The 12,415-nt window shown below is 39.7% G+C and overlaps 1 protein-coding gene across 1 annotated transcript in view; it reads left to right on the top strand.

Annotated features, from left to right (window-relative positions):
• Window positions 1-12,415, top strand: part of LOC100562569 (cytochrome P450 2J4) — a 103,657-nt gene continuing 91,242 nt past the window's right edge. Inside the window, exons 1-2 of the mRNA XM_062976844.1 lie at window positions 1-153; window positions 1,605-1,686. Coding sequence (XP_062832914.1) covers window positions 89-153; window positions 1,605-1,686 — 147 coding nt within the window. The 5' untranslated portion in view covers window positions 1-88. The remainder of the gene's footprint in view (window positions 154-1,604; window positions 1,687-12,415) is intronic.

Raw genomic sequence — 12,415 nt, 5'->3', positions numbered from 1 at the left:
TCTGCTTATTTGAATCTGGCCAATCAGGCCACTTCATGCAAGCTATCTAGCTCCTCCCCCTGGCTCTATTAGAAAGGAGCCACACAAAATGTCTGCCTTGTTCTTTTATTCTTTTTCTTTCCAAAATGGCTGCTCACAAACCATCTCCTCAAGGTAGGCCACGCATTAACTTTTCCTTAGGCAAGAAAAATCAGTTGCAGGGGCCATAAACAACTTGACAATGAGCCCATGAGGGCAAAACGGACCCTGGGCAACTCTTAAGGGGACCCAAAACAACTTGACAACGAAACCAAGTAGGCAAAATGTGCCTTGGGCCAATCTAGGGGACGCTAAACAACTATATTATTGTCATCTTATAAAATTAACTGCAATGTATTTGTATAGGTAGCACAATTTAAAAGTAGGTCTGTTTACACACAATGTGTTGACATTCAGCTTCGTAATTACCTCTTGCTCAGGTTTCCACCCCATTTCTCTTTTTATGATAACAATTTCCAACCCTTCCTCGGTACCTTTCTCCCATGAGAATAACTTGGAAATGCTGCACATTCTCACAACTGCCTCATAAATCTCCTAATCATCAATGAGCATCCTTAGCTAATGAGAGCTTTCCCAATAACCCCATTAAAGCAAGCAATAGCTGCATGTTTCAAAGCATGACAACACCCATCAGGTAGGAAGGTAGGTAGGTAAAAAGGTAAAGGTTTTCCCCTGACGTTAAGTCCAGTCGTGTCCGACTCTGGGGGTTGGTTCTCATCTCCATTTCTAAGCCGAAGAGCCGGCGTTGTCCATAGACACCTCCAAAATCATGTGGCCGGCATGACTGCATGGAGCGCCGTTACCTTCCTGCCAGAGTGGTATCTATTTATCTACTCACATTTGCATGTTTTCGAACTGCTAGGTGGGCAGGAGCTGGGGCTAACAGCGGGAGCTCATTCCGCTCCCAGGATTTGAACCTGGGACCTTTTGGTCCGCAAGTTCAGCAGCTCAGCGCTTTAACACTCTGTGCCACCACCAGGGACCCAGGAAGGTAGGTAGGTATGTATATATCTGCATAGCTCTACAAGTAAATATATAAACAGGTACACAAAAAAAAGAACTGAAGAAGGTACAAACATACAATATGATATGACTCAAGAAAACATGGGAGGAGTTATACTCCTGACACTCTCCATTGACTTCTCAACAGAAATATTGGAATTTTATTGAAAAGTAATCAAGGATAAGAAAGAAAAGTGCTGATGTAAAGGATGAAGAAAGTTAATAGGAGCCAGGCCAAGCAAGACCAGTCTTCCTTTCATCTTTCCAGGAATAATTTTTCTCCCATGTTCCCTCCACTAAAAGATCATGAGACCGTACAAGTTTCAGATATTATCTATTAAAATGTAAAAATGAGAAAACTGCTGTTGCTTTCTCCAAAAAATTATTTATTCAGGAAAAGATGACATTTTAGAGCTGAAAGGGACATAATAGGTTACATAGAAAGGATTTTTAGTGAGAACAACTAATTTAACAATCTATTATATCATAAAGATGGGGATGAATTGTCATGGCTGATGTTGTATGCTATGACGTGCGCTTCTGTACTCTCTCCCTTCTTGTAGAGTAATAGATGAAAAACCTCAACAAGCTCATCAAGGAAATGGAATTACGTGCTTTTCCCAAATATACCTCCGAATATATAAGGTAACCTACATGAAATTACCATCTACCCCTAGTTGTAGCTGGTGTCTTCCATAACAGTATGCACTCATTAGCTGCATCAACAGGGCCATAATGTCCAAAAGCATTAGTGGCACTATTTTCTGCTTCTGTCAAACTGCACCAGGAATTATGTGTCTATTTCTGGACAACACAGATCAAGGAGGATATTGACAAGCTAGAACATATGCAGAAAATGCTGACCAAGATGAACAAGAGTCTCAAAATCAAGTCTTTTCTCCTTTTTATTTAGAATGCTTAGGTTCAGTCTCTGACCCGGCTGTATTCATAATTTTACCCTTTTGATAGGTAGCCAACCACATGGGCTGCTCATAGAAATGTTATTATCAAGTGTTGATACATGGAGTGACCTAGACATAGTGCTTGCTGCAGCTAGAAGATGCCGATTGTATCAGTCAGCTCCAGACCTCCCGAAATGTATTGTGGGCTTTTGTGTGTTTTCATGGGTCTTGGGATTTAGCAAGATTGCTTCAGAGGCCTTTTTCTGTCTATGCCTCCAGGCTGAGAAAACTTGGTTTATGCAACATCACTCATTGTATTTCCATAGCTAAAAGGCGATTTGAAACTTGATCTTCAAGGGAACTAGTCCAACCCGCAATTCACTATATTGTTAGTTCCCCTATATCCATCCATAGCAAAAATTCTTTCGTTTGAGCAATAGGTGCAAAAACACAAAACAGGATGAAACATTTCCTTAGCACTAAGCTATGTTTCAGATTTGCTAGAGGTTCAAGAGGTAGAAAAGAGGTCTGAGAACATCAAATTAAGTGAATGGGGAAAATTTGCTTTCAATCTACAGCAATGAATAATAAGTCACTGTAATTATTCTTCAATGTTTTATGATTAACTATTGCGAGGAACAGCACACACTTTATAAGGACGGGGTGGAGTTGATAATTCCTTTGCTGGTTCTTCAGTAAATTCCTTGACTCCTGGAGGAAGCTGGAAACGGAATACCCTCACAAGGCGGGTCAAGAAGATAAATAGCTCCATCCTTGCCACAGATTCCCCCAAGCATGACCGAGGCCCTGCATGGGGAAACAAAGGAAGGGAATTCAGCAAATAAGGATGAATCTAAAAAATAGACTATGAATTGATACGGATTGATCATAGAATAATATGAGAATCATGCAGTTGGAAGAGACCCCTATGAATAACCCCTTCCAAGCCCATGTCACAAAATCAAAGGACTCCTGACAAATGGCTATCCAATTTCTGTTTAAGAACCTCCAGAAAAGGAGACTCTGCCACATACTGAAGAAGTATATTCCACTGTTAATTAACTCTTACCATCAGGAAGTTCCTCCTAGTGTTTAAGTGGAATCTTTTTTCCAGCAATTTGAATTCATTGTCCCATGTCCTAATCTCTAGAGCAGCAGAAAACAACCTTGCATCTCAATGTGACATCCTTTCAAATATTTAAACATGGCTATCATGACCCTCTTAATTGATCTTCCCCATGCTAAATATAAAGCTAAACTCCTCCTTGTCAGGCATAGCTTTCAGACCTTTTTTATCTAAAGTGCTGCATTGCCTCTACTGTAAATCCTTGATAGTCATTCATCTGGTCTTGGACACTTGGATTCATCTAGATCAGTGGTTCTCAACCTGGGGTCCCCAGATGTTTTTGGCCTTCAACTCCCAGAAATCCTAACAGCTGGTAAACTGACTGGAATTTCTGAGAGTTGTAGGCCAAAACACCTGGGGACCCCAGCTTGAGAACCACTGATTTAGATTAACCATATATTCCCCTACTGCCTCTTTACCTATTCAATTCTGTATTTCCCCTACTGCATCATCTGATCCATTATGCCCAGATTAACCTTTTGAGAGAGGACTGAGGCAAAGAAGGCATTTAGTTGTTCTCCCTTTTCTCTGTCCCCTGTTAGCAGTTCACCATCACCAGTATGTGGTAGCACTATCATTTCTTTGTTCTTCCTTTTTTATACAGATAACCAAAAAAAGTCCTTTCCATTGTTTTTAACTTCTCTAGCTAGCCTGAGCTCATACTGTGCTGTGTATTTTCTGATTTTATCCCTACACGTGCTGGCTGCTTGTTTCAATTTCTGTTTCACAATTTCTACCACTTTTCGGTGTCTCTTATAAATCTTAGTTCAGTTGAAAGTTCTTTAGACATTCATTATGGTTTCTTTTGATATTGCCTATTTTTCCTCTTCATTGGAACTATTTGGAATTGTGCCTCCAATATTTATTTTTTTTAGAAACTCCCATCTATCATGAACTCATTTCTCTTTTAGTGTTCCTGATGTTGTAGTCCAGCCTCCATCTGAGCTGTCAGGTGAGCCTGAGGTTTGCCCCATTCAGCCTGTGATTGTCCCTGCACCTGCCTTGTCAGAGGTGCAGCCAGAGTTTGTTTCCCCACCTGCCTTGCCAGAGGACTCTGGGTTTGGGCGTGAGATGCAGCCAGAGTTTGTCTCAGTGGATTCTGGGACCAGAGACAGAATGGTTGCAAGCAGGCAGTTTGAACCACATTCCTCAAAGCAGTCAAGGTCAGATCTCCAGGTGCCAGATGGACATTCTAGTTTGGATGTAGGAACTGATAAAGTGGAGAGGGATAATGAGCTTGACAGGAGGAGAGCGATAACTCAGTTGAGAAAAGAAAAGGAGTATGTTGGGGGAGTAGGCATCTGCTTTTGAAACAAAATAATGAGCAACCTTCTCACAGTATGGAACTTTGAATTTCCCATTAGAAGCCTTGCTTTCTCTGACACAGTCATAGGTCATAATGTTGCAAATTCAAGAAGGAAGATTTTTGCTTTGTGTGTATTTCTGCAGCCTTATATCTTGATTCAAGTTCCAGCCTTGCTTCTTCCTGTGTTTCCAGTTGATTTTGCAGTTTGGATTTCTGTTCCAGCCAAGACCTTTGCCTTGTGTTCCAGCCAAGACCCTTGTTGTGTGTTCCAACTTGGACCCTGTTTTGTTCCTGCATTCCAGTGTACTTTCCTGTGTTTCCAGTTTGATTCCTTCCTTGTTTGGACTATTTCTGAGATCTTTCATGGGATTTCTTTTGATCTCCAGTTTGGACCATGGTTTTTGGGTGACTTTCATAGACTCTTGCTTCAAGATTTCCAAGTACTTCGTTCTTGTGAATTTAAACCCATTTTATTAACTCTGAACTTTCATTTGCTATTGCTTGCATATAATCTTCAATAAACAGCTTGTTTGCTTATATTCCGGGGCTCCGGTGTGGTTTTGAGGTGCCTACGCAGCTTAGGGGTGCAATATCTGATTTCTTTCATTTTCCCCCCATAGGTTTGTGGTAATCAACTTGCTTAGTCTAAGGCCCTCCTATACTGCCATGTAATCCAAATTATTAAAGCAAAAATTCATATTATCCAGTACTTTTACCTGTACCAAATCCCAGAAATTCTTTTCTAGCAACAAAATTTCCATCCTTGTCCAAAAAATGATTGGGATTAAATTCGAATGGAGTTTCCCAGTACTCATCATCAACAAGAACAGAACGCATATTGGGCGCAATGAATGTCCCCTGAAAGAAAGAAACAATTAGCAGACAAATAGACACACACACATATCTCTCTTAGAACTGAGATTCAGTGGAAATGGTGTGCCTGAGAGCCTGTCATAACCCAACCATGTATTTTACAGTTGCCGAGTTGCTTCCATAATGTAAATCTACACTCACCTAATTATATGATGGTTGTGTTACATCATTCTTCTAACTCAGTGTTTCCTAGTCTTTGGTCCTCCAGTTATTTTGCATTTCAACTCCCAGAAATCCCAGCCAGCTTACCAGCTGCTAGGAATTGTGGGAGCTGAAATCCAAAACATCTAGAGCACCAAAGGTTGGGGCAGGACTCTAACAAAAATGGACTCTTCCAGTATTTGGAGCAAGCTTGGAAGGGATTTCTTGAAAGCAACACAAACTTCTGTGATTATGTGTACAGGCTTGCTGAAATGAGCAATTCCTGAGATCTCATGATAATGGTGTTCTGGATCTTGGCTCTACCACCCCGGGTTAGAATAATGAATTCTGACCTTGGTTCTAGCAATCCTGTCCCAGACCCTGTTGTATCTTGAATCCTTGACTCTAAATTTTGACTTCCTGGTTTGACTTGTGGACTTGGACTTCAGTTTGTGTCCCTGATTATCTGGCTTGACTTCGGAACTCTGACTTCAGTTTGTCCTTTTGCCTTTTGGTCTTGTTTTATGAACTCTGATAGGTGATCTCCTGGCTTCTGGCTATTGAACTGTAACCTTGGCTATTGTTTGTTTTTGCACCTCACCTGGCTCTATAGGACTTGGCTTGTCTGCGTTAATTGGACTCTTGACCTTGGCATTGTTATTGTTACTCCAGCTATGGCCAGACTTTGAATGACTTAAGACTTTAGTTTTCTGTATAAGTAAATATAGTCTTGGCTTTTGTATAAATAGACCTTTTGTCTTTTGTTTAAATAGACCTTAATCCTGATACCGGGAGAGGTCCAGAACACAAAATGGTTGGACAAATAGTTATGGACCATCCAAGAATGTCCAAAACATGGTCAACATTCTTCTAGGTTAGTCTTAACTAGAATAGAACTATTTGGTCAATTGTTGGATGGTAAGTTAACACATAGATAAATCCAGAGGATTTAATGAGAATGCAGGTATCACTGTTGATCTTAGATAACTCTACATGAATGTACAGGACATGGCAAATAAACCAAATGAACTGAGCTTACACATGGAAAAAAAACAGATATGCTATGCTAGCCATAATTGAAACCTTATAAAAAGTCAAATAACAAACTTCTTCTGAACAAATCTGGGCAGGAAAACCCCATGATGTGTTCACCTCAGGGTCCCCATAAGTGGGAAACAACTTGAAGGCTCACAACAATCTTTCTGGAAAGATTTGTTTAGAGGGGATTTGCCTTTATTTCTTCTGAGTGAAGCTTGCCAAAGTCACCCAGTAGATTTCCATGGTCAAATGGTGATTTGAATCCTGGTCTCCAGAATCATATTCCAACACTATTATCCCATGCTTGCTCTGTTTCTGGGGATGCATCTCTCAAAATGACATCCTTTGAACATCTTTGTTCTTGGGATGCAGAATGCAGCTAAAACTACAATCTGTACCTTTGGGATGATGAAACCTCTCATGTGTACATCTCTGGTAGTTTTCCTTGCGATTCCTATTATTGAGGGAAATCTGTAACGGTGGATTTCATGAATCACTGCATGAGTATAAGGCAGTCTTTTGTGATCGTCATAACAGATAGAAGCGGAACCCAAAACATCTTCTATCTCCTTGATGATTTTATCTGAGGAAATAGATGGATATGGATGAAAGCTTTATTTCAAATATTTGAAAAAAAAAATAATTACTCAAATATTTTTTATTATTGTACCCACAAGTTGATCACAGTGAAATGATTACACTTTTGTTCCACTTTTCCTCAAAAGAGTTCATGGCCCTATGGGAACCTGAACTTTTATACATACAGTAGAGTCTCACTTATCCAACATAAACAGGCCGGCAGAACGTTGGATAAGCAAAAATGTTGGATAATAAGGAGGGATTAAGGAAAAGCCTATTAAATGTCAAATTACATTATGACTTTACAGATGAAGCACCAAAACATCATGTCTATCTAATATGTCAATAGACATCTTTTTAAGTGGGAGAACTTGTACAATTGGTAACTGACTAAATACTATTTCCTCCACTGTGTGGGTGTGTGTATAAATAAAAGATTATATGAACCATATATATATATTTTATATACCATATATCCTCAAAGATAAGCCGAGTTTTTCAGCCCTTATTTACGAGCTGAAAAAGCCTCCCCTGGCTTATAATCGGGTCAAGGTCAAGCCGGCAGCAGAGCCTGGAGGCTGTTGCTTGCAATATATGACATATTTATCTCTCATCTTCCCCTCCCTTATCAGTGTTTTCTTTTCCAAAACTTTCCTCGCTCTTAACCAAGGGAATATTTTGACAAAGGAATGAAGCCCTTGCAAGTCAGGAAGAATATATATACCCATTAATTTTATAGAAAGATTTTTCCCTGAAATATTTGTTAATCTCTGCTACAGATATATAGGCATTTCCCCCTGCAATTCCTCTATGTACCTTTATATTTGTATCCATCTATATTAATTTTATATATGAATTTCCCCCTCATATGTTTGCAAGTCTTTGCAACTCCTATAAACATATGGATATCTAGAGATTACAATGTACCTGTATATCTGTATCTGTGTGTATACATTTTACAACAAATTTGACAGAAAAAGTAGTTCAATACGCAGTAATGCTATGTAGTAATTACTGTATTTATGAATTTAGCACCAAAACATCACAATGTATTGAAAACATTGACTACAAAAATATTGACTACTAAAAGGCAGACTGTGTTGGATAATCCAGAATGTTGGATAAGCAAATGAGTGAGACTCTACTGCATTTTATATATGAATTTTCACCTCATATGTTTGCAAGTCTTTGCAAATCCTCTACAGATATAATTATAGAGAGAGAGATGTCTAGATAGATATATATGAATATAGATATGTAGGGCTGCAAATATTGCAGGGGAAATGCTTGAGTCAATAAGTTTCCCTACTTTTTGTGGTAAAATTAGGTGCCTCAGCTTATATCAGGATCAGCTTATACTCGAATATATACAGTAATCTTTACTGTATAAATGAAATATGGACATTTTTCCTGCACACCTATATATATAAAATCTGTATTGTATGGAACTCTGATAAGGGGGTTAGTTTAACTTTTATTTTGCTAGTAAAACTAAATTACTGTGTCATGAAAGGATGCATATTTGTCACTAACATGAAAAGTTTGGAACGCTCTGTCCTAGAATGACAGCAGTGAACCTACTGAGGCCTACTGAGACTTGGTTGAAAGTCAGTTTGCTGCAACCATTTCGATATAGATTGTATTGCTTCTGCAGAAATCAATTGGGATAGCCTTGAGAGACTTACTGAGACCTGTGTAACAGTGCTTTTACTTGACAGAAGATTTCTTGGACTTAAACAAAGTCTTTTTCTCTTGCTGGATATGCTCCGAATGTGTTTGACAGGTCATGCCAGTGGAGGCATTTCATGTATCCCTTCCCATAGAACAGTGGTTCTCAACCTTCCTAATGCCGCTACCCCTTAATACAGTTCCTCGTGTTGTGATGACCCCCAACCATAACATTATTTTCATTGCTATTTCTTAAGTGTAGTTTTGCTACTGTTATGAATCACAATGTAGATATCTGATATGCAGGATGTATTTTCATTCACTGGACCCTTTGGATGAGAAGGGTGGGATATAAATGTTAGAAAATAAATTTGTCACAAAAACCTGATATGCCAAATTTGAATACTTTTGTGGGAGGATTTGCTGTCTGTTTCCAAAAAGGAAGAGAAGGACAGGTGGAGAAATCTTCAGCCTTCTCTGCCAAAGGGGTTCCTAAGTCCATCAGAAAGATGTGTTTTCTGGTTATCTTTGACAACTCCTCTAACACCCCCTCAGGAGCCCCCCACCAGGTTGAGAAACTCTGCCATAGAAGATATGGACTCCATGACACTGATATAAAAAGGCCCAATATGTGCAGCTATCTACCATAACCTGATAGAAAAGGATTGCGTCAAACTTTGTAGATACTTTTTGTACTAATAGCTCCTGATACGCTTACATCCATATCTTTTTTTTCTGTAGAAATGGTTTGGTTTGGTAGAGGCTCTTTTTTTTCTATATCCACAGGGATAAACATTTCCATTCTTCACCTTTGATATCTCCTGTTTTCTTCTTTTTTGGCAACCTTTTCTAATTTGGGGGCTAAATGTTTATTTTTTGCCATTATCCGCAAACTTTCAGCAGAACGTTCTTCTATTCTAATTTCAGTAAATCTTTGCTATCAAATGCTTTTTTAATTAATCCACCAGCCATTCCTTCTCTGTTTGTCCACAAAATTTCTATTTGTTCAGAAGACGTGGACTCCCACATTATCTGACACTCTAGTAATAAATTAGCTTGCTGGTGTATGATCAGTCTTTTCAATGGGAAGCACTATTAGCGGAGTAACTGGATCTGATTGTCTTTCTCCTTCATTTAGCACATCTTCACTTGATAGTATAACATTTCTATTAACAATACTGTTGGCACAACAGGGATCAGTAGTAGCCCCTTGATTGTGTTGCACAATGACCTTTTTACCTTGGACATCTGGACGATTTGCCAAAATGAGGACTCCCCATTTAAAAACTGTGGAGGTAGATTCCAATCCAGCAAAAAGTATGTCATGAACAGAGTGAATCAGGTTCTCTTCATCCAATGAAGAGGTAGGATCATTCTTATTCTTATCCTGGAAATATAAAATGTGAAGTAGAATTTCTGACTGATCGGAGAGCTACTCTTCAACACTGCCTTTACTTCTGTATATGTGTGCATGTATTGAATCATAGAATAATAAAGCTGAAAGAGACCTTATGGGCCATCTAGTCCAACCCCCTGCCAAGAAGCAGGAAATCGCATTCAAAGCACCTCCAACAGATGGCCATCCAGCCTCTGTATAAAAGCCTCCAAAGAAGGAGCCTCCACCACAGTCCGGGGCAGAGAGTTCTACTGCCCAACAGCTCTCACAGTGTTCAGGTGGAATCTCCTTTCCTGTAGTTTCTAGGGCAGCAGAAAACAAGCTTGCTCCCTCCTCCCTATGACTTCCCTTTACATCTTTATACCTCTCATATCTCCTCTCAGCCTTCTCTTCTGCAGGCTAAACATGCCCAGCTCTTTAAGCTGCTCCTCATAGGGCTTGTTCTCCAGACCCTTGATCATTTTAGTTGCCCTCCTCTGGACACTTTCCAGCTTGTCAACATCTCCCTTCAATTGCATGCCCAGATTTGGACACAGCAGAATAGAGGGGTAGCATGACTTCTCTGGATCTAGACACTATACTCCTATTGATGCAGGCCAAAATCCCATTAGCTTTTTTAGCTGCTGCATCACATTGTCGCTCATGTTTAACTTGTTGTCCACGAGGACTCCAAGGTTTTTTTCACATGTACTGCTGTCAAACCAGGCATCCCCCATTATGTGTCTTTGCATTTCATTTTTTCCACCTAAGTGGAGTATCTTGCATTTGTCCCTGTTGAACTTCATTTTGTTAGTTTTGGCCCATTTCTCTAGCCTGTTAAGATCGTTTTGAATGATGCTCCTGTCTTCTGGAGTATTAGCTATCCCTCCCAGTTTGGTGTCGTCTGCAAACTTGATAATCGTGCCTTCTAACCCTTCGTCTAAGTCGTTAATAAAGTTTTGAACAGAACTGGGCCCAAGACGGAACCATGTGGCACTCCAATTGTCACTTCTTTCCAGGATGAAGAAGACATATTGGTGAGCACCCTTTGGGTTCGTTCACTTACCCAATTATAGATCCACCTAACTGTAGTTTTGTCTAGCCCACAAATTGGAGGTCACCTGTAGACATATAATAACCCCATTTAAAGATGGATATAAAGCAGGTACAATACTTACTTTCTGCATTTCAAGCATGTAGTAATCAATGAAATCCCGTGGCTCCAGCGTGGGCTCTTGCTCCTTATGTTTCTGTATTTCTTCCTTTATTAAGGAAAGCATTATATCTGTTGACTGAAATGCCTTCTTATGAGGCCCTGGAAGACGTTCCATGAGCGATGGGAACAATTCATACAGCTACAACAGATAAAAGCAAAAAGCCTGCCATTATTATGGAGGAGGCAAGGAAACACAGTTCATTGGCCAAAGCAAGTTACACACACACAAATTATTTGGCATAACTAAATTTCTTGACTGTGTAGAGAAGGAATGGAGGTGAGGATACCTGCTCCCCCCTCTTTCATAATTTTCTTCCACAATATATTCTGAACTTTTCCTTCCTGAGTAATTCTCTGTTCTCCCATTCTTTCAGCTGCTTTTCCATTTTGCAGGTTTACTTTTTGACTAGTACTTTCCATCTTTGTTCTCAGCTTCCTTCCAATACTGCTAATTGAGTGTATATTACTTTTGCCCTCAGTCAGCAAGAGGGAAAAGTAAGGCTCAGTCTAAAGTGAAATAGGACAGCCTTTCTACTTTGAGTATTCTTTCTCATTAAAAAAAACTTTTGTCATCTTGATCACATCTGATGTTTTCTTGGCCACATATTCTCCAGTTTTCATAGTCTGTGTACAATAGAAACAAATAGTGGCATCACTTAGGGCTGGTGTCACTCAGTGCGGGAACTCATAATGCAAGCTATTAGAATTTCAGGTGTTATTTATTTAACTAGAAATATGTGTTCTATGTGTGTTGTTGAAGGCTTTCATGGCTGGAATCACGGGCTTGCTGTGAGTTTTCCAGGCTTATGGCCATGTTCCAGAAGCATTCTCTCCTGACGTTTTATCCACATCTATGGCAGGCATCCTCAGAGGTTGTGAGGTCTGTGGAATAATATCTAGGGTGGAAGAAAGAACTCTTGTCTGCCTGAGGCAAGTGTGAATGTTTCAATCAGCCATCTTGACTTGCATTGAATAGCCTAGTTTCTAACACCTCACAACCTCTGAGGATATCTGCCATAGATATGGGTGAAGCATCAGGAGAGAATGCTTCTGGAACATGCCCATACAGCCCAGAAAACTCACAGCAACCCAATATGTGTTCTCCTTTCCTAAATTTTGAATGTTGATGTATTGTCATGTATGAGTATTT

The sequence above is a fragment of the Anolis carolinensis genome, chromosome 3, assembly GCF_035594765.1.
Source record: "Anolis carolinensis isolate JA03-04 chromosome 3, rAnoCar3.1.pri, whole genome shotgun sequence".
NCBI lineage: Eukaryota > Metazoa > Chordata > Lepidosauria > Squamata > Dactyloidae > Anolis > Anolis carolinensis.
This window is presented reverse-complemented; position numbering and strand designations above follow the sequence as displayed.